Consider the following 22,160-nt stretch of genomic DNA (forward strand, 5'->3'; position numbering starts at 1 on the left):
CCACAAGGCCACCGCCACCACGAACAACGCCACAGAGCTGCTTTTATTGAATTGTCTGGTTGTCGGTGGAGGTCAAAAGTGGGCCAGAGAAAAAGTCTGCTGGACTCACTGAGTTTGAGATCTCATGATAGAGGCACGTGGCTTTGTGCCTCTCCCAGCCTGTGAAGTCCCGCACAGGAGGACTGTGAGATGAAAACGCAGCTACTTCACTTCTGGAGTTAAAGAAAGGGGGAGGGAGAACAAAGACTTCTTGGAGTAAGATAAAGTGTCATTGATGCTTTATTTACATGCGTCACCATCTCTTTTACAAACTAGATTACGGTTTTAAGTGGAATACACAAGGCAATATGTACAAATACCAAGGAAAGTAAGGACTGTATCTCTATTTCATTTGGAAAGGGGCAGATTCCCAAATCAAACTGGCTTTGATTCTTGAAAAGTAAGATGGTAGAGTTAATTCATGGCAACATGTGGCTAGACAAAATCCTCAGTAAGATGCAATGATAGTGTTTGCTTTGGAAGAAAGGATGAGGCGCTTCAAACCAAAGTATTGACTGTGTGACTCAGGGTTTTGAATGTGGCCACGTGCCATATTTAAGTCTAGTTGTATGGGGTATGAGCAAGAAATTGAAACAGATAAGACAGTTATACAGATACTGTATACAGATTTTTTTTTTCCCATTCATGCAACTTTTTTTTTTCTTAAAAAATGTTCAATATGTGAAGGCAAAAACGCACAATACATTTTTAAAAATATTAACTAAATTCCTGGTCCTCCTTCACACCTGTTTACATCTCCTGTGTACATAATGTGCTAGGGCAAGTATACCAGAGAAGACTGATTGCCAGGCAATGAGATAATTTTAGAGAAATGACCAGACACACAATTTTTAAAAGCAGCCGCACATACACGGTATCTCTGGAGTGTGGCAGAGGCCTTGTCACCTATCATCCACCAAAGAAAAATACATACAAGTAAAATTAGACAAAAGTACTTCAGTCATTACAACTGCATAAAATGTTACCCACAAAAGATTTAGATAAAAAATTATTAATAGACTCTTCAACTCCCTGGGCATCTGCTCTCAGACCTCACCGGACAGACACGACTGCACAAGGCCTTCACTTTGCCCTGCTGCCCTGACCGCCACAAGAGGCTGGCTTTTTCGTACCTCTTAGCCAGTGATTGCATTTCTATTAAAAAAAATTTGCTTTTCTTAATAATAATAATAAAAAACACCCTAATGCCTAATCATACCATGTTCCTCAAATACAGCAGGAAACGGGAAACGAGAGGTCAGAGCTGCCAGAGCTCTGTTTCTGCGTTCAGAGAGAAAGGGCAACCTTCTCATTTCCCCTCACCAGCCCGTGGCGTCCATGCTGGAAACAGAACTGGCTATTTGACTGCTTTTCTCTTGACAATCCTAAGAGATCCCAACGTCCCTTCTTCTTTAAGTGGGGAGGGGGGTTCATTAGGTAGTGGTGAAGTCTGTGCCTACCATCGGGGTCAGGTTTGGAAGCCCCCCAAAATGATACCCTGAGACTGGGCATATCTGTCCTGGGCAGTGAGCTCAGGGAGGGGAAGTGACACACACGTAATGTCAAAACTCAACACCAAACACACAAAGTTCTCCTTGTACCACAGGTGCCTGCACCACTCTCCCGCTGACAGGAAATGGGTTTTAGCAATCATCGCAGAGGATGCGCTATAGGAAGCATTCACCGCTGGCGGGGCACCCGGACCGGCAGTCAGTCCCCACTCCAGGACAGTGAAAGCTTGTGAGAAAGCTCTTCTCCGACTTTGGGAAAAGGCTCTGGAGTCCTGGGAGAACAACAGAGCCACAGGACACATGTCATGCTTGCAATATCAGTTATCTTCTCCTTTCCCATCAGAAAGGGGAAGGCCTCCTGGAGCAGCTGATCTGGAGGCCTCGGGTGGCCTCGGAGCGTTCTCATCGGGATGCAACCATGACAGCAGCCGGCCCTGGAGGCTACTAAGCGTTCCTCTGAGATGCTCCAATGTGAGGGACCCACGGCACTCAGAACCCCACATGGTGGCCAACAGGTGGTCCTTCCTGAAAGCAGGTCTCGATATAAGAGGCAGAGGGCTTGTATGGGACCTCTGCCCAGTCTGACCACGTCAGCACCGGCTGGGCTAGGGGAGGCTGGCCTCTGGGCGGGTGGCCAGCTGCGTGTGGGCTGCTGTGCTCCTGGACGGGCCTAATTATTCCGTCCTGACCTTCTCCTAGGACTGATGCTGGCACTTGACTTTGCCCTGACAGCTCTCCACAACTCTCTACATGTAGATGCTGTTACTAAAAAAAAAAAAAAAAAAAAAAAAAAAAAAATTCCAAGCACCCCTTCCCCTCCATTTTCCTGCTCTGCTCTCGAACTGCTCTGTCCCTCCCTCGTCTGTTTTAAATTATAATCTCATTCTAGGACACTCTGTAAGACATTCTGCCTGAAATCTAACAAAACTGGGGGAAGAGAGAATAAAGGAGATGTCCCATGTCTGTAAGGAATGCAACATTTAAAGTCAAAACACATTTGAGGGTTGCCTTTCTTTCTCCCAAAGTAGCTCCCAGGGTTTATAAAACTGCAAAGGCAAATAGCTGTTTTGTTAGTTTGCTTGTTTCTTTGAACTCAGGAGAGATTCTCAGGGCTCTCCTGTTGGAAGCACTTTGGATTCTCCCTTGTATCCGACACCCCTCCATCCCTTCCCCCATCAGCAACTGCCGCTGTCTCTGAACCACACTCCACCCCAGGCAGCCTTGCTGAGGGACCCAGAGAGGCAGCCCTCTTGCTGACACCGGACAGTTCTTGTGCACAGCAGACGACCAAAGAATCGAGGAAGCGGCTAGCATTATGTAAAGGAATAGAGTAAAGCAAAAGCCTGTCTCTCTGACAAGCAGACCACGTGAATAGAATACATATTTAAAAAAATTATACATACTTTAAAAATGAAGATTATAAACTTGTAGCAGTTTAGAAAAAGCGATACGGCTACAGGTCTACTATAACCACAATTGCACAACAATTTACAGATTCAGTAAAAGGCAGGGTGAAATCAACAGGGCCATCGTTCAAACATGACAACCCAAGCGAGGCGGGAAAGACGTGTGACAATACCAAATGGAACGTTCATTGTGCTAGGAGCTGTGATCACCACCACCATCACCCCCGCAGGAATTCTAAAGCGAAGGTGCACAAGGGGGCCCCTGGCGGCCGGTGGTGAGTGCAGGGGGTCAGGCAGCACGTCTGTGTTGGTGGAAGGGAGTCAGTGCCCACTGCACGGTGTAAGAGGCAGCGAGAACTCATGCAGGGAGGTCTGTGCTGAAATACTAGCCTGTATTTCTAATGTCCATGCAGAATGTTCCATTTTTGTACTGTACATGATAAAATATATTTATACATTTATATGCCTAGTGCGTTTTATGCAAAGAAAAGATCTTCATATATCACTTTGGAGAAGTATGCATGTGCTGTGCTAATCAGAGCGTTGTTACACCAGTTTCTTATGTACCAAAGGTGTTCCCCACTATTCTGTCTATCAAAGAAGGGTAAGTAGTATGATCACACGTTCCAGGTTAAACAGAAAGCACCTATACAGCACCGTAACTTTTAGGAAAAAAAACAAACCAAAACAAAATGAAATCCATAGAAGCAGGAAAGTGGAAAAAAAATAGTCAAAACTGCCCTACCTTGTACTTCCATCGTGTCACTGGTACAATCACAATCTATGATTATATATGAAAAAAATCAGTTTGTACGCTATTGCCTCTCACTCATACACATCTAGTAAATCAGATTATACACAAGGCTGGAGACTATTGAGGGTGTGTAGTAGGTCTGCACTGACTCGCGTTTGTACTTTTCACACATTTCTCTCTGTAGGCTTCATGCTCCCCTGCAAGTTCATTTCTTCTGCAAAGCAAAACAGAACTCCTTTTTTGTTTAATTTTTCTTTTCTCCTTAAAACTAAATCCTTTAGTGGCATTTGGCAATTAGTGGATAGCTGAGCTGATTTCTTTCTTGAAAAAAACCCTATTTTTTAACCAACCTAGCATCACTGTTCACTGCATTCGCTCAGGATACTGACAGGGGACCACCAGCCCTGATCTGGCACCTGCAACCCAGGTGCTGGGGTTTCGTCCCCCGACTACCCTGACTCAGAACCGAAACCCACTGGGCTGGTGGCTGTGGTCCATTCGTTTTGCCTATGCAGGGTTCAGTCCTGGATGGGTGCGCACAGCGAACAGTTGTGCCATTGTTCAGTTTTTAGAAAAGGATCCTTTTCTGCCAAACAAAAGAAGAAAGAATATCCCCCTCTAGTTTATGTAATTTGTTAGTTTATGGAGTTCCAGAGGCTCAACCGCTCGTGATGCCCAAAGCCAAAATGGTAACTGGTACATTTTCCTTCTGTTTTTAAATCTGCCTAGGGAAGAATGGTTAACATTTTAACAGAAAAATACCACAAGTTAATGCATGTGAAAAACTCAGAAAGTCAAAGGAAAACAAACACACAACACTTAAAACATCCCATAAACCATCATGATATGAAACCACGGAATCGCAACGGGGGCTCCGGGTGTGCTCTGACCGAGGTGGGCGGTGCTGGCGGGTGCTGTCCTGCGCGGGCGGGGGCGCGCCACCTCGTACAAGGAAGATTTGCATACTGTATATAGAGAGTTCTGTTCCAAGGTAAGTGCTTCATCCAGGGTCAGGGGCCATGAACAGTCTCCGCTGGGTCAGGAAGATGGCGTGGGGCTCACAAAGGGGTTAAGCTGTAAACGGTGTCACTGTCCACTTGCTGAGCAGATTTGGCAAAGGGTTTTCTTTGTAGGTCTTGTGTCAGTTTGAGGGTCTAGAGGAGGAAGAAAGAAAACCAGAGACGATTAAAGGCGTCCACATGGCAAGAGTGGGCAGGCACCTCGCGGCCACACGTCATCAGCCTCCCAGGTCCTCACCTACCTCCGAGCCCAGGGCACGCTCAGTCAAGCTGTTTTGGCCATACCAGCTTGAAGCATGGGGATGTCGACTTACCTGATTTCTCTGCTGGCCTACAAAACGTTCTCAAGTGGACAAAGCTCAAAGGAGATGGGGTCATTCACTTGGGAGGTTAACAAAGACGAGCAACTTAGGGGTGTTTTGGCGGCCCTTTGAAGATAGGGACGTCCAGGGTGCAGGTGGGATGTTGCTCTCGAGTTTGGACCAGGGATTTCCTGGGAGACAGGACTTTTATGCTAAGCCCAGGGCGGGGTCACCCTAAGCAGACCAGCTATGCTTTTCTGGGTCTCTCCCACTGGCTCTGTGGACTTTGCTTCCCACCTTTCCATTGATACCCCCAAACCAGGGATGAAATGGTCATTTTCCATAAGGGCTTAAATAAGTCTACACTGCTGGGGGGGGGTCATCTTGACTCCCCCACTAAAAAAGGAGTAAGTAATCTCTAGGTGGGCTGTCTTAGGAATTTGATTTTTATATTAAAAATCTATGAGGCTGCCGAGCCAGTGTTGCTCAGTGGTTGAGCGTCGACCCATGAACTGAGAGGTCACCGGTTCGATTCCCAGTCAGGGCACATGCTGGGTTGAGGGCTCGATCCCTGGTGGGGGGATGTGCAAGGAGGCAGCCAATCGGTGATGTTTCTCTCATAGATGTTTCTATCTCTCTATCCTTCTCTCCCTTCCTCTCTCCCTCTAAAAAAAAACCCCTCAATTAAAAAAACTACAGAGGGGAAAAAGTTACATAACACACATATGACAAAAAACTACCTCTCATAAAACATGCCTTTAACAATTAACATTATTTTGTCTCTAAAAGTATTCAGTGGTAAGGCACAAAAGAGGTCCTCTCAGAGCATCTAATTTACACAAGTCTTATCAGATTTCATGCAACCACTGAGCCTGGAAAAGTTAGAGGATATTTTTATAAAGTACAGTTGATCCCTGAACAATGTGGGATTTAGGGGTGCCAAGCTCCTAGTGCAGTCAAAAATCCGGTTAGGCCCTAGCTGGTTTTGCTCAGTGGACAGAGCGTCAGCTTGCGGACTGAAGAGTCCCAGGTTCGATTCTGGTCAAGGGCACATGCCCGGGTTGCGGGCTCGATCCCCAGTGGGAGGTGTGCAGGAGGCAGCCAATCGTTGATTCTCTCTCGTCATTGATGTTTCTCTCTCTCTCTCCCCCTCTCCCTTCCTTTCTGAAATAAAAAAAAATATGTATCTCTGGGAGACCTTTGACTCCCAAAAATTACTAATAGCCAATAACATAGTTGATTAACACATAACTTGTAAGTTATATGTATTATATGCTGCATTCTTATAATAAAGTCAGCTAGAGAAAAAAAGTTAAGAAAATCATAAGAGAAAATATGTATATATATATTTTATGCATTCATGACATAACTTTAAAAAATTTATTTTTACATTTCTAAGCTACGTGGTTCATCTGCAAGTATTTTCAAATTGTAGCAAATCTCCAAACATTTTCCCCAATATATTTACTGAAAAAAATCCACGTATAACTGGATCCGTGCAGTTCAAACCCGTGTTGTTCAAGGGTCAACTGTATACTCATAGAGATGTAGCCACAGGAACTGACGTGACAGGTCTCAAGACATAAAACTGTTTGTTTATGGAGACAGTTGGCTGTCATGGTAGGAAAAAAATGGCTCCAGGCCAAAAAATGGAGAGAAAAGTGGTAGAAAGCAACATGAACTCAAGATCTGCTCACCGGATAAGGTGAACAAGTAATGAAAAATGCATCAATAAGCCTTCTCACACACACGGACATCTGCCCCTCCTCTTCAGAGATACCATCATGAGCTCCTGTGGAATTTTCACAAGTGCACTTGTGACTTCACCTCTTCTGTGACTGCACCGGTTGGCAGCCTTACCCTTCTCTACCGATGTGCAGAACGACCCCAGGGCTTGGTGTGTGTAATGTTACACACCCATGGCCGCAGTTCCCTGGTCACAGCCCCAAAGACAAGAACTGAGGTTGTTTCACCGGCAGCAGAGACAAAAGCAGGAAAAGAAGGCCCGTCCTCCCCCACCCCCAGCACTTAGTTGCCCTGGCCGATGGCTTTTCGGGAGCTGTTCTTGCTTTGCTAGGGTATGAGGCAATTTATCCTGGACTATAAAATAATGGCCTGTTGATTTCAGAGGGGAAAGGCTAAACTAGACACCAGATCTCAGTGTCTGTGAGGAATTGAGCCTCCAAGAGCTAGTGCTATTTCAGCGCCTCTACCATGGACCCCTGAGACATGAACAAACGAGGGTGTGAATAGGGTTCTTTAGAAGGGGATTTGGTTTTTTCCTTCACAATAACACTTAATAAACCACAACCTAACATCACTATGCAATTAGTCATCAGGGGACTTTGGTCCCCAACTCTCTACCCTGAGCTACTGAAAGTGCCAAGGGAGAAGCTATGAAGTATTACCTAATTCCGACCCCATCCCCCGGTTCCCTTTGGTGTTAATTATCCAGCCGTGGACCTGGGATGGTGACATATTTCTTCCACACGTACACAGGCCAAGCATACAGCTTGCTCTGATGCTGGGGCTGGCTCAGCATAGGAAGGAAGGAGGCGGAGGGCACGATAGCCCCCAATAGGGCATCATTCTAGGCAGAACAGGCATCAGCCCTGAACCTGGGCAGGAGGCCCACATGGGCACAACCAACAACAATCCTGAGGCCAAATGCCCATTCCTTCATCAAAAGGCCCAGACTCTTCAGGAAGCATCATTAAAAAGGAGATGCGTGGCCCTAACCGGTTTGGCTCAGTGGATAGAGCGTCAGCCTGCAGACTGAAAGGTCCCAGGTTCGATTCCGGCCAAGGGCATGTACCTTGGTTGTGGGCACATCCCCAGTGGGGAGTGTGCAGGAGGCAGCTGATCGATGTTCCTCTCTCATCGATGTTTCTAACTCTCTATCCCTCTCCCTTCCTCTCTGTGAAAAGTCAATAAAATATATTTTTTTAAAAAAGAGGAGATGCGTGGTTCTCACTTTCCCTTCCTTCAGAATGGCCTGGGGGCCACCTGTGGCGCTAGGTGCTGGAACTCCCCCAGTCTCACAGGTGCGCCTCCCACCTGTGCAGAAACTACCTGTGCTTGGAGATTAAGCCAGAGAGGCCCAGGCCCAGGCCCAGGTGTAGAGGCAGCTCTCAAACAAATTTTATACAAAAACTCCCACTCCACAGAACAGAGAGGCGACTTGTTTTCTCCGTGATGGAAGGCAAACAGATCGTAAAATAATGTGAAAACATAAAGAAACCAGATAAGTTCTGAACAGAAATACAAGATCCTTCCAAGAGGAGAACCGGAGTCATTAGGAAGGCCTGATGACTGAAAGCAGTCACAAGGCAGGCTGCCTCACCTGCCTGAGATTTATGGCCACTCTTTGGTGAGGCAATGTTTGCACGTTTACCTGACTCCACCAAGGACTGAAGGGGTGAGGGAGCACATTTAGGAGTGAGCTCAGCTACTGAGCTGGGAATTTAATGATTCTCAGGTTGGGTACAAGTCTCATGGATTTCAGTGAAGACCCCACCATTCTTACATCATCTAAAGAGAGACGTTGTAGTTAACTGTGGGGCTCATGTGCATATGCTAATGCTCTGCTAAGTTTAAAAACACATCAGATTAAGCAAAACTTGGAAGGAAAAGAAAGCATACAGCTGAAGGGAATTACAGCTATCACTTTACAGTTACTAGGCAACAGGCCAACTAACAAGAAATATGAAAATGTGCTATCCCATCAGTGACTTGCATTAATAGGAGAAGATCCCCCTCTCCCCCTCCTTGCCCAATAAATAAGTTTGAAATTGGGCTGTTGATGCAAGGAAAATAAAATGGGGAGGCCGCAGGATGAGGCCCATGCTAAAATGACCTATGGACGCTGTCATCTGGTCTCTGGTGAGAGTAAGTCCCTCTATAATCTTGGCATCTGTAGGGAAGACAAGTTTCTGCCTAATTAGCACCACGAAATCACGTGATGTTCCAAGAAAGGGCAACGCCTCCAAAAAAACTCGACACAAAACATAACAACCCCAATCAACTTTAATCTGGGAATAAAAACATAAACGTTCCTACTGCTGTCTTCCCACAAAGTAACTCCCAGGCGGCAGATCTGGGGTTTTCAGTAGTGTTTTCATCTTCTTGGCAGAGAAGAAAGGAACAGGACCCCAATACCAAATATGCCACCGGAGGAAAAAGAGACATCCACAAACCCAGGAAGGTCATCGACTGCTCTCTTAGCTAAAACTAAAACATGTTGGAGGAAAGTCTGCCTGAGAAATAAAATCAAACATACGGATCATTTAAGCCAAACTTGCAACCCCTGGGGCAAGCTGGGGACTATAACTATGAACATTCAGGATAGAAAAGAAAACGAATGGATGTTCACACAATCTGACAGCGGAGCCTCACGCAGCGTTCGGAGAGCAGGGCTGTATTTCAGAGTGTGGCTGTTTCTGCCCCTGAGAGCAAAGAGACGCCTGCCTGCCACCCCCTCTGCTCTGCCCCAGAGGGAGCCAAGGGACACCCAGTTCATAATGAGCCACCGCCATCTGCCAGCATCCACCGAGGGTTTTGTAGCTGGTGTCACCCTAGAAAAAGATGGCTTTTTTTTTTTGGGGGGGGGGGGTCCTTGGGTCAGGCAGCCACCTATGTTTTTGGAACACGCAAACGGAAGCAGTTCCCTTGGAGGTCACCTTCACAGGCAAAACATGCAGCAGCTCCAGACAGTGCGCATGGACACAACACTGGCTTACTTTGGTGATTTTTCAGTGTCTTCCAGGTTGGAGTGGGTGATAAAGAGGATCCAGGGAGGTGCATGGAAACCAGCCTGGGGCCACTGACAGGGCCTGGGGGCTTACAATCCAGCCTTGGCCTGAGCTGAGCAGCGCCGTCCTCCGTGACTGCCAGAGAAGGGGTGTGGGAGGTGCCGCTCCAGGGAAATACATGTTGGCAAGTGCTGTCAACTTGCCAGCTTAGACAAGGAAAAGTCGGCGAGGGAAGAAGAAGAGGTAGGTATGGAAGCTCTGGCCAGGCTGGAGGCCAATCTGCATTCAGTTGAGGAGCCTCCCAAAAAGGAAACGCAAGTTTCCAGGAAACACAGCCCATAGGCTCTGGTGTTTTCTGATGGGCAAGGAAATGCTTATGAAGAAGGTGAGGATGTGACAGGGATGCTTAAAATAAGCTTCTTGTGGCAAAGGGGCCACTTAGGGAGATACTGGGAAGACATTCACCTATATGCACTATTAAAAAAAAAAAAGAAAGGCTGTTTGTGTACAGAAAAGCGTGTCTGTGTAGGCAGGCACGCTTTCTGCCATCTCCCAGTAACTTCTGGGCTTTTGCAAGGTGGCAGGAGGAGCCTGCCTGTGAAGGCTGGTGACAAGCCTCTATAGAGCCTCTGCCTCCCGGACGCGTCCAAACTTCGAGCCAGTGTGGATGCCCTTCCTGCCGGCCTCGGTGCTGTGCTAACAGGGCACAGGGAGCACAGGAGAGAAGCAACCGTCCTCACACTTCACAGCGAGAGCCGGGGTGACCTGCAACGAGGCTTAAACTGCAGGGAATGTCCTACCTGACTTTATATTGGGGCAGGGATTACATCAACCCATATTCTTTGTGTACCCAGACTACAATATGGTGACGGACATGGCACAAATGTACGGATTAATCCACTGTCAATAACCAAGTTGCAGAGGTCTCCTATTTCCTAAAGATTCTTAGATTTTCAAACCGCACAGAACAGCATGTACAGTTTCTTATTATGTCCTTTTAAAGAACCATTTTTAAGGCAAGTGCCTTGAAGGGGCATGTGGACCTTCTCTGGACTCATGGTCATTAACCCTATTATAACATCCAAACACCTTCGCTGGCCGAGGCCTCTGGGGTCAGGTTCCGTGGTCCTCATCTGGGCTTTGCGAACAGACCTCCTCGTCCGTAAGGCAGGTGCAGTCACACTGTGTCTGGTTTGCTCTCCCCGCCCATGTGAATCACACCCATCCATCCAGCCCTCCTTCTCTAGGTTGTCCTCTACTAAACTCCTCAACCGCTCACCGGGCACCTAATCACATGGTACCCAGAAGGGTTACTTTTTCATAGACGTTAAGCTCCTGAAATGTTGAATTCCTTGAAAACAGAGCAAAAGCTTCAAGTCAAATCACCGATGAAGCACCAACTATTTTAAGAGCCCTGTCGGGGACATGGTATTTACTCTCAAGCACATATTCTCGCCGGGGAAACAAAGTTTTCTTGACGTCCCAAGAAGCCTGCAAAGCTGACACACAGATGAGCTGTGCAACACACGGTGGCTGAATAAAGGGCCGAACCGTCCTTCTGGAATAGCCCTCTCTTCTCTGCCAATTCAAATGCCACCCTTTCAGAGCTCGGCTTCCAGAAGCATTTTAGAACTACTCATGTTTGCTAAGACTTGGTCTTATTTGAATCTGGGCAGAAACCCTACTGCTTGTGGGGCAAGACCTGGAATTTTAATGCCTTTTTTGGGGGGAGGATAGTTCCGATCAAGTTTCTGAAACTCATGAAACCCCCTAAGGATCAATAGGAGGCACAATTTTAACATTCAACTAATTTAATTTTAGAACATTAATAAAAACATTTTAAGTAGTAAGTATTTAATCAAAAATTTACCTTTTCACATCCCGCCATACACATCCTTTATTACCAGCCCCCAAATTAAGAGTCTTGCTATTCTAACTCTCAAACTGCTGTCATCACTAAAGTGACTCACTGTTTACAAACAAAAGGGAACTCCAGTCCAGGAGCAAATGTTTAGCCATAACCAGGACCTGAATATCACAATGTTTAGTTTGCCGGCTGCGACCCCATCCTGTGTGACCCTACACTGCATTCACTGGCTGGAGGGGGTGGGGGATGACGGAGAGGGTGCAGCCACCCTCCAGGCTGGGATGCTCTGGGGCCCTGGGGCATGGCGCACCACCCACCTAAGCATCCCACTACCAAGCATGGGAGAGAAGGGTCTCTAAAGTCTTCTCTTCCTGCGTTAGATAATACAGTTGTGAAAACAATCTAATTTTCTCCAAGGTGACTCTGAAATTGAAAATACAAAATCGGCTATTTTAGTCCCACTCATCCTCCTGTAAGGTATGACCAGGGCATGCAGGTGACACAGGCGGTGGCCAAGAAACAACAATCACACCAGTGTAACAGGCGAAGGGAACCAAGGAGGAGCTGAAAGGAGCGACTCAAGGGGGGGAATCAAGATCTGCAGAGAGGCAAAGGGCCATCCTGACCATCCTGACGCCAGGGGTCTAGCCGGAGCACTGATTCCTGGAGTGAGATAAGTCTGCATTTTACGTGGCACGAGTGACCCTCACCTCCCTGCTCAGCCTGACAGCACTGCGGTGTAAGTGCCTGGACCTCCTTTCCATGGCCCTGGCCCCCAGCCAGCAGGGCAACATGGACTGAGTGGGGCTGGGTAGGGAGTGCTCTGGCCTGAGGCACTCAAGAGGCAGACCAACGGGACACCGTCTAACAGGTCTATCAGCCAGTATTTTCTGATTACTTACAGATAGGCTGGGCTGTATTGCTTTCTGATCAACTGAACGCACAAATGACCAATGGAAGTTCCAGTTAATTACAGTGGCATGGATACAAATGGAGGCCCAGTGGATTTCAACCTAGAACCTCTGGCCTTCTCTTCTTGGCCATTAATTTCCCCAAGGAGTCAAATCAAACACTCCACACAGACATGACTACTTAAAAAAAATTATGGTCCAAACTTCTTCACAAGAGAGAAAAGAGACAGAGGAGAGAGAAGTGGGAGGGGAAGGGAGAAGACATACTGATATGCAAACCTTCAATCAAGCCAAGACTGCCAATTAAAGTTTTATCCTTCAGAACACTGGAATTAACTCCGAGGCCTTCATGACTAAGTAATTCTCATCCTTTAATACATGAATGTTATAGATTTCAGCACACAAAGAAGAGGTTCTTAAAAAAACAGAGTATCTAGAATTACAGGGGAAGGTCCACGTCTGTTAGTGGGAAGAGAAAGAAACAAAACACCAGCAACCAAGGGCACAGGCGCTCGCCACAGAGTGGTGTGTTTCAGGAACAGGCTTGTCTTGCCTCTCTGATGTCTTGAACCAAATTCTTTTTCTTCAAACCATAGGACCTGTGTTCTAAGGAAGCCCCTGAAGAAATCCTGCCCTAGCGTAGTGCTGAAAAAGGTCAACAACGCCCTTGATTACTATGGACTCTTGGCCTTTTTGCCCTTGATTCTTTCTGAGTGTTTTGTACGCCCTTATCATATTAATCAAGCTCTTCTCAGCCATGGAGTGGGTTCTAAGGCTGGATGAGCTGCTTGGCATAATGGTAGGCCCCCACATTAGTACATGTGCTCAAGAGAAGCCTGAATTCATTAAAAATTCATTTATGGAGCACCTGCAGTGCATTGGGCACAGGGCATAGAGGCAAATAAAACAGGGGTTCTCTCTACCCCCAAGAAATGAATGGCCTGGTTGGGGAGGTGGAGCAGTGGTGGTAGTGAGGAAAAGACTGCCTTGCCTTACATGCAAGGTTGAAGCAAAGGACCCAAGGGTGTGTGGCAATCTTACATGCTTGGTTTTCGGGGACAACCTTGCCTTCAAATGTCCTATTGACCTATTCCATTCTCACACGGTCTGTTTTTGTTTGGGGGATAAAAACATAGGCCCTCGTACTTCAGGAGCTCCATAATACTAAGAGGCCAGAGTCAGACTAAACCCAGATACAGGTTTCTGTGAAAAGCCCTCAGGACGCTTGCTTTAGTTGATGTTTGATTTCTAGAGCAGGCTCATCACAGCTGGACATGAGCCAGCCACCCACTTCAGCTCACTGTCCCTGGGGCTCTGCTCTGAAACGTTATTTATTAGATGTTGAATATTGAGCATTATGAACACTCTAAAAAGAAGCATTTAATGGGAGCTTGAAGTTTACAAGAATTTCCGGTGGTAATTCTGGCGATTTTCACCCCATTTATTTATGCTCCACATAAGCTCTGTGACCAAAAGAGACCTTCCAGAAAGCCACTTATAAATGCAACTGCTTGAAGTGAGAGTCACACAGGCTCTGTCCCCACGTCTAGCAGGCTGGCCAGAGGTGACCACAGGTGCACTGGAAAACTAACAGGCCCGGGAAGAGCGGCCCGGGCGTGCTGTCCCTGCTTTCCAGGGAAATGAATGCATGGAAGGAGTGTACCAGCCTCTGCACAGAGAACCCCTTTTCACAGCTCTGTCAATTTTCCTTCACTGCCATCAACAAGATCCAGGCAGCCACTCTCTCCATGAATGGCACTTCAGGCTTGGGGCTTTGTAACAGGTAAGAACCTGGCAGATGCAGAGTTCTTGAGGCTGGTGCATTGTAACCAAAGACTAGACTACAGCAACAGTGCAAAAAAACCAAAGGATATTCTCCATGCAATATGTACAGATTCATATTTACCATGCGCTACATTCCCTGACACAGAAAGACCTACACCAAGGAAAAAATGTGGCAGGAATAGCCCGTATTGCCTGTATTTGGTTAGAATTAGTCCTATCTCCCAACATGAATAAAGACATAATAGAATCACAGCATTCAAAGTTAACTCTAGCAAGTATCGAAGATATGCTCCTTTTGGGAAATAGCCTCAATGTAAATTCATCATGGCCTCCAACGCTGGAGCCTGCTGTTTCCACACTGGTTTGCCACGGTTTCTTTATATTTCCATGCCATCATGTACCTCTAATTAGGACCATTTCACAGACAGATGTTAGGTTTCAGGTTTAAAATTATACATACGCTGTACCTTTAAAACTCTACGATCCTGTCCTCTTTTCATAGACGAGAAACCTTCAGTTCTAAGAGACTCATCAGTGACATGACCAGTGGCAGAAACAGAAAGAAAACTACCCTTCTCCCCTCCATCTGGGCTATTTCCTGGTTGATGTTTTCCAATCCTTATCATAAAGTAGTTTAAAATGAAATCCTGGGCTGCTCCCTAATGGGGTGTCTTCAAATGCCAAAAGATGAAGATGAATGAAAGAGCTTGTGAAATTAGGCATCTTTTGACATCAAAACTACAGTGAGATTGATGCTGCTTTCCCTCCGAGAGCAGACACGTGTCAAACTCAGGAGGGCTTATTAGAAACTCAGCTTTGCAACTACTACAGTCGCTCACAGACATCTCTGCTGCAACTTGTATGTTTCTTCACCAAGTTTTATGGGTGCCTGAGAGAGGACAAAGCCCTTTACACCCCAGCAGCTGGCCCTCATGAAAAGGTATGGTTACTCTTTTCTTTTCCAGATAGACCCACAGGCTGAGGGATTTTACATGTGGTCTAAGTGAGTGACATGTGGGAAACACTCAGCCCTCCAGAGAACATCTCGCCACAGTTCTCCAGCGAGACTTTGACTGGACCGACTGCTCTGTAAACCAGATGGCTCCAATTCAGGCTCACATGACCTTCAGTTAGCAAGTCAGGAAGTGAGTCCGGAGAATACAAGACTTCTGGTTTAAAGAAGTCAGTACAATGACTCTGGGGAACCTTGGGTGCTTAATCTGGGTGAGGTGAGGCCTGACATTGTGACCTCAGGCCTGTTTTGTCAATTTAGGAACCTTCAATATAGTGATAGCCACAAGTTTAAAAGTAAAGAACACACATCAGGCCACACATGCTCCTGGCTGTCTACAGGAGCAATTCATTTCAAAGCAAAATGGAAACCCTAAACCCAGAAACCAGACTCCCTCAAAGTACTCCCCATCCCCCGTCTCCATGACGTTTCTTCATTCATGTTTTAAAAACTTAAGGACTAAATATCCCTTACAATATTTTTATACAATCTTAGAATTACACATACACTAGAAAGGTCTGCTATTCAACTCAATGGAAAATCTACACTGACAAAAATCAGACAAAAATTGACAGTACATTTTCTTCTGCACTTACTCTTTTTAATGAGCTAGAAAGTGGCCTCCTTACAACTCCACCAAAATTAAAACATCTTGTGTCTTTTGAAGCCACAATTGCATTCCTCTTCTTAAAGGAAGACAAACTCTTTATTCTTCTAAAAGCCAAGTATCCAAATTTCTCAAGGCCAGTCTCCACCACCCGAGTTCGGGTATGACCTGAACTGGCTGGCACGAAAGTGTCCCCTCTTTAGGTTCCATTACAGTCTCTTTACTACCTCAGTGGCTATTAAATGACTGAAAACAGATGTCTGAGTTCCATGCGGGGCCCGCGTATGCCTGGGAAAGCGAGAAGCCTTCAGCTTCACAACGCTCTTGACATTCCACTTTCTACAAGTACTCATGAGCGGGAGTGCGCTCACTCGAGGAGACCCTTGTAACTCCTTCACCAGGGCAGAGGGTTAAACAAGGCTCAGCTTTTTATGCTTCGAATCCCATTTTCCTCTTATACCATTTAAAGAAGGGTGTAAAATGCTTTCTGAGATTAAAAAACAAGTAAGTCAAAAGGAGCTGAAGCACAGAGCAGAGTCCTTGAACATGGGAAGGTCTGGGGTGCAAACCTATTAGCAGAAGACCTCAGGGCTCATCTCACTGCTTGAGGAGGAGAGTTTCAGGACAAGCTTGTCTATTATCTGCTACTCTAGCTCCAGTCCAAAGCACTTCCCATTTTTTACTATCTAGAACAGGGGTCCTCAAACTACGGCCCGCGGGCCACATGCAAATACAAATATTGTATTTGTTCCCGTTTTGTTTTTTTACTTCAAAATAAGATATGTGCAGTGTGCATAGGAATTTGTTCATAGTTTTTTTTTAAACTATAGTCCGGCCCTCCAACGGTCTGAGGGACAGTGAACTGGCCCCCTGTTTAAAAAGTTTGAGGACCCCTGATCTAGATAAAATTAGAAAGAACTATTATGGTCCCAGCCATTCAAGAAATATGGATTCTGGGTCCAGCTGTGTGACCCTGGACAAACTACTTAACCTCCCTGCGCTCTCTGCTTACTACTCATCTGTTAGGCAGTATGCTTACCTAATTTATACCGTACCCACTTCAGCCCATTGCAGTTTTACAAAGCACTTTCACATACCTCAGTGCATTTGATTCTTGCAATAACCCTGTATAGTACCAGTGGCTATCAGCCTCCTTTTATAAAATGGGAATTGAGGCTCAGGGGCTGACACTCTCTCAAGAGCAGCCAGAAAGCAGAAGCGTACTGAACACTCAACTTCTGATGCCAATCAAATACTTTTCTTACCACATCATGCTGCGTGATCTTTCCAGTTCCAACAGTATTGAAATGCCACAATTTTAAAAATCTGCCACTATTCACAGCCCATGTCACTCTGTTTAGAACCTGACATCATTTATACAGTGGGGATCAAGACGCCCTTGAGTAAGTGCTCTAACATAAACACTTCTGTTTTCAATTTAATTCTTTTGCTCTTTTTAAGGCTCAGATGCTGAATGCTCCCTAATAAAGATGCTTCGTACTATGGTGAAGAATTTTGCTTCTGATGGAAATATCAGTATGCATGTATGAAGGAGTCCAGAATACATATTCTACAGTTAAATTCGAAGTACCTGCAAATCATTACTTTAATGGAAAGGAAGATGAAATGATAACATCGAAGATCAACAATAAGGGTGTTGGACCGGGGAATCTAAGAAAGTCCTTTGGCTGAGTCCTTAACCTTGAAGTTTGTGTGACTCAGGTCCTGCCTTCCTCCCCTTCCCTTCTGTCCTCATCCATCCATCAAATAGGGGGACCAGAGTCATAGGTCAGCAAGGGTGACTGGATACAAAGAAGAATGACATTTATGAATGTGTGTGTGTGTGTGTTCTTTTTATGGGCAATACAATTCCTGAGCTGTCAGCTCGTGGGGAGGGGCACCTGACAGCCCTATTTGTTTTGCAGGTAGAACTCGGAGATGAACTGGTTGGGAGCTATGTTGCTGTGTAAACTGTACACCACTGCTTCATAGCTCTACGTTTCTCAACGTGGAGTCAAGTTCACACTAAATAAAAGGCAGCCCCCCCCCGCCCCCAGACACCCCCACGTGGTTATTATGATGCCATAGCACTGGGCACTAACCTGCTTTGCCCACTTCCCCTTTCCTCCGTGAGCCTTCAGCCTGGCACCCAGCTCTGAGATGAGGCCTGCTTAGCACCAGTGAAGTTCCCCACGTTCAAACCAACAACGTTCTGTGTGGAGATGAGGGAATCAAAGTTAAAATCCAACCCATCGGCATCCATGAGGTCACTGCGAATAATGGACTCCATGTCACATTCCAAGCTCCCATTGAACATGTCCAGGTCCAGGTCGCTGGGGAACTTCTCGTGGCCCATGACGGAAAGGTTTGCACTCGTTGAGTACAAAGAGGAGCCTGAGAGAGAGTCCGAGAGGGTTTGCATAGACTGGCTGACAAGAGACTGCTGCTGGTGTTTGGCTGACCCAAGGCTGCTGGAATCGCTCAAGCCCATGTTGCTGACAGAATTCGACAAGGCACGGCTGCCGCTGAGAGCGCCCTGGGTCTGGTGCTGGTGGTGGAGCAAGTTCTGATTGACCAAACTCCCCTGGTTAGGCTGGGCTGCAAAGGACATCATTGGGTCATTGCGAAGCATCACATTCCGGCGGGAGTTCTGGGCAGACACAGCGGTGCTGGCCTGAGACATCAAGGGGTCCGACTGGGTCATCATGACATCGCTGTGGCTGAGTGAGTCTGAAGTGAGCAGGTCCTGGAGTGTCTGGGTGCCATAGTGCGGCATGGAAGAGAAGGTGGCTGGCTTGTTCTCTTGGATGGTCTGCATAGGAGACTGGCGCAGGGAATTCAGAGATGAGGGTCCAAACACTGTGCTGTTGAAGGAGCTGGTTGGAGAGCCCAGGCCGGAGCCCTTGGTGGTGTATGGGAAGCTAGAGCTCCTCTGCATGAGCCCCGCGGCGGGGGACGGCTGGGACGGTGGGAGCGGGATGTTATCCAGCAGGTCATCCATGAGGTTGTCAGCCAGACCATCATTCAGATTCATGGTGCCTGCCATGTCGGTCAGCCGGGGCAGCTCCACCGTGCACGGCTTGCTGACGGAGGGTGAGAGGCTGGCTGAGCTGCTATAAAGCATGGGGGAGAGTGGCGCGTCGTCATCCTGGACGTCATCCAGCTCTGTGCCCGCCAGGATGGGTGATAGGCGACCGCTGACCGTGCTGGCATTGGAATTGGTGCGCGAGCGAAAATCCGTCCATGCATCCAGCTCATCGCTGCTGCGAGATGTGGGGCTGCCAGGCCATTTGGAGAGCTGGGAGGGACTGTCGTCTGCTGACTCAGGAGCTGTTTGCAGGGCTGCCTTCTTCTTGGCTGCACGGCTACGGCTCTTGGTATACTTGTTGCTGTTGTCCATGGAGACAGCCCGCCGGCGGGGTGCCTTCCCGCTCTTCCCTCCGTCGGGGTTGATGATCCACCAAGAGCTCTTGCCAGTCCCCTCATTCTGGACCCGCATGAACCGGCTGTGTAGCGAGAGGTTGTGTCGGATAGAATTCTGTAAAGAGAGGAGGGAAAATGTGGAATATGAGCCAGAATGGTCTGAAAACTGAGCACCAAGAAGAAATAGTTGATCATGCTAATTTTTAAATGCCTGCATGACCCTCCATGGCTTGGAACTAAATGACACTGCAAATGGCAAGTTTCCTATTTTGGAGGTGGGAGGTGGTTTCATATTCAGGAGATGATGGGACTGTATCAGCTCACTGACAGTTTTTCACAAATTCCGAAGTTCTGTTGTCCTTTCTGTAACTGTATTTCCTAAACTGAAGTTCACACTTTGCAACAAACCTCCCTGGCTCTCTGATGGTAATTAATCACCCAGGTGCTATTTTATTCTCCCCTAGTGTATAGGCAGCATCTACATTTTCTTAACATCTAATGAACTCAGAACCACTGTGAAATTTTACCTATGACCATCTCCTCCAACCACAATTTCACACCTGACAGATGTAAGAAAAAAGCCTGTAGAGTAGGATTTGCTGAGTTGGCAGAAGTAAGCAAGTCTCCCATTCAAGTATCTCATTTATATAGATACTCCCCCATTCAAAGTAATGTGGTCTGAGCATAGTCACTTCCTTCCAAAGAGTGCAGTAAGGGAAGGGTGGGGGAAGTAACTATATAGTGGGGAACCTGACAAATGTGATCTTAGCCAGATGATCAAGGGCAACATCACTAGGGATAAGTCATGTTGATACTATCTCCTCTCAATATGATGTGATGAAAATGCACCTCCTTTGCCGTCTTCCTTCCAAAACCCATCACCCCGTCTAACCATGAGAGAAAACATCAGACAGATCCCAAATAAGGGACATGTAACAAAGGCCTGTCCAGTGCCATAAGGAACCTAAGGAGGCATGATGACTACATGTGATGTGGTGTCCTAGGTGGGATGCTGGAACAGAAAAAGGACAGGAGGTAAAAACGAAGGCAATCTGTATCGATACTGGTCATTCTTTGTGGCAAATGTACCAAACTAATACAACATGTTAACAATAGGGGAAATGACATTGGGCATATGAGAACTCTCTATACCAGTTCTGCAACTTTTCGCAAATCTAAAACTATTCTAAACTTAAAAGTTTATTTTTTAAAAAGAGAAATAGGGCCAAACATCCCCTAAACACTAATGACTATACCCATCTTGCAAGAATCCTGCTGGCTTGGTAGATAAGCCCAGTTGACAGGGATGACCCAGATCCAGTTTTATCTCTGCCACTGACCAGCCACGTGACCCTGAGCAAATCATGTAATCTGTCTGATGTAGGTTCAGGTACCCATCTTCATGATAGCCATAAAAATATCCAAACCATCCCTCCCTGACAGGGATGATGTAAGGATGATATATGATAATATACTTCAGGAGCCTGTCACGCCACCAAGGCAGGGTGTTCTTGCTGCTACCGTCAAGTACAGAGTCCATGAGGAGAGCACACAGCCTGGTGCGGGCTCATTCTAACCTGTAAAATGTCTCAGGGGCAGTAAAAGAGAGGAGTTGGTGGTATTCTCCACATTTGGAACAGCACCTGAAGGCCAGATGAGTTTGTATTTCCAAGTTAAAGACAAAAGGTATTGATGCTGTATATTAAATATGAGCAATCCTAAATGTTACCCTAGTTTTTTAAAAATTGGCAATCACCATGTGTATTTATGTAGAAGATGATACAAATACATGTGTTCTACCAAATGTTTTTAAAACACGAAGTCAGCAGGCTGTTACCATAAGTAAATAACTCAAAATACTCACAGTGTTTCCCACGTATATGTTCCCTTGCAAGGAGGGCCTACATCTTGGGCTGGGCAATGGCATTAGCAGCCCTGGGTCATAAGTCGGTATTTCTACCACAGCCATAAAGACACATTTGAGAGAAGAAATAAGGCAACATGCTGAGTATCTGATGAGATGAACTTTGCCCAAGAGACTATCTATCCTGCTTCCCTTTTACTCTTATGGTTTTTAAAAGAATAATGACGTCTCTGCTAATGGTTCAGAAATTACATTTCTTTAAAAAGGAAAACACTTTCTCAATAAAGTAGATATAAAGCATGCTTTTAAAACTCATTCTGCAGGGTTCAAAAAACAGGCAAGTGCAAGGTGGTTCTACTACTGAGTACTCAGATGACTAGATATATTAAATAAAAACTTAAACTCAAGCTTCCTGGTGAGAAAACAACAAAGTCCTAAGGCTATGCGGGGCCAATGTGGACACTGGCCTAATTACTCCTGCCCTGGCCAGGCTCCTTTGCTCTAGATGTTGAAAAGAGTTCATACCAACACCCAGAATTAACAATGAGCAATCATAAGTTTCCAATGATCCCTCCTTTTAAAAAAAGCATTTAGAAAAACAATATTTTTTAAAACGTATTTTTAGTTTCGCCAATTCTAAGTCAACTGAGAAAAATAACACACCTTACAGATCTCCAAAATGCCCTATGTGGATTTTCTAATGGCCATCTATTACTGCAACTCTAAAACCCAACAATGTATGTATGCAATTTTATAAAATTACAAGCTACAATTGGTTAACATTTGGAAACAGAAACCAAGCTTCTGTTTGCCCAATAAGGGTATGTGGTAAAGGGGTTGGGATAGCCACATCCAGGACCAGAACCACAGGGTGTCAGGGCCCTAATTGCAAGGGTGAAGAAGAAATGA

General features: G+C 46.2%; 1 protein-coding gene across 2 annotated transcripts in view; it reads right to left on the bottom strand.

Moving 5' to 3' along the window:
- Positions 1-261: 261 nt before the first annotated feature.
- FOXO3 (forkhead box O3) overlaps positions 262-22,160 on the bottom strand; it is a 110,284-nt gene continuing 88,385 nt past the window's right edge. Inside the window, exons 2-3 of one of the 2 annotated variants that reach the window (XM_005883820.2) lie at positions 18,067-19,502; positions 262-4,864 (exon numbers count right to left, since the gene is read on the bottom strand). In XM_005883820.2, coding sequence (XP_005883882.2) covers positions 18,102-19,502 — 1,401 coding nt within the window. In that variant the 3' untranslated portion in view covers positions 262-4,864; positions 18,067-18,101. Of the gene's footprint in view, positions 4,865-17,540; positions 17,767-18,066; positions 19,503-22,160 lie in introns of those variants that run through there. The other variant, XM_014531291.1, reaches the window with a different exon arrangement.

Source organism: Myotis brandtii, unplaced genomic scaffold (genome assembly GCF_000412655.1).
Source record: "Myotis brandtii unplaced genomic scaffold, ASM41265v1 scaffold8, whole genome shotgun sequence".
Lineage (NCBI taxonomy): Eukaryota > Metazoa > Chordata > Mammalia > Chiroptera > Vespertilionidae > Myotis > Myotis brandtii.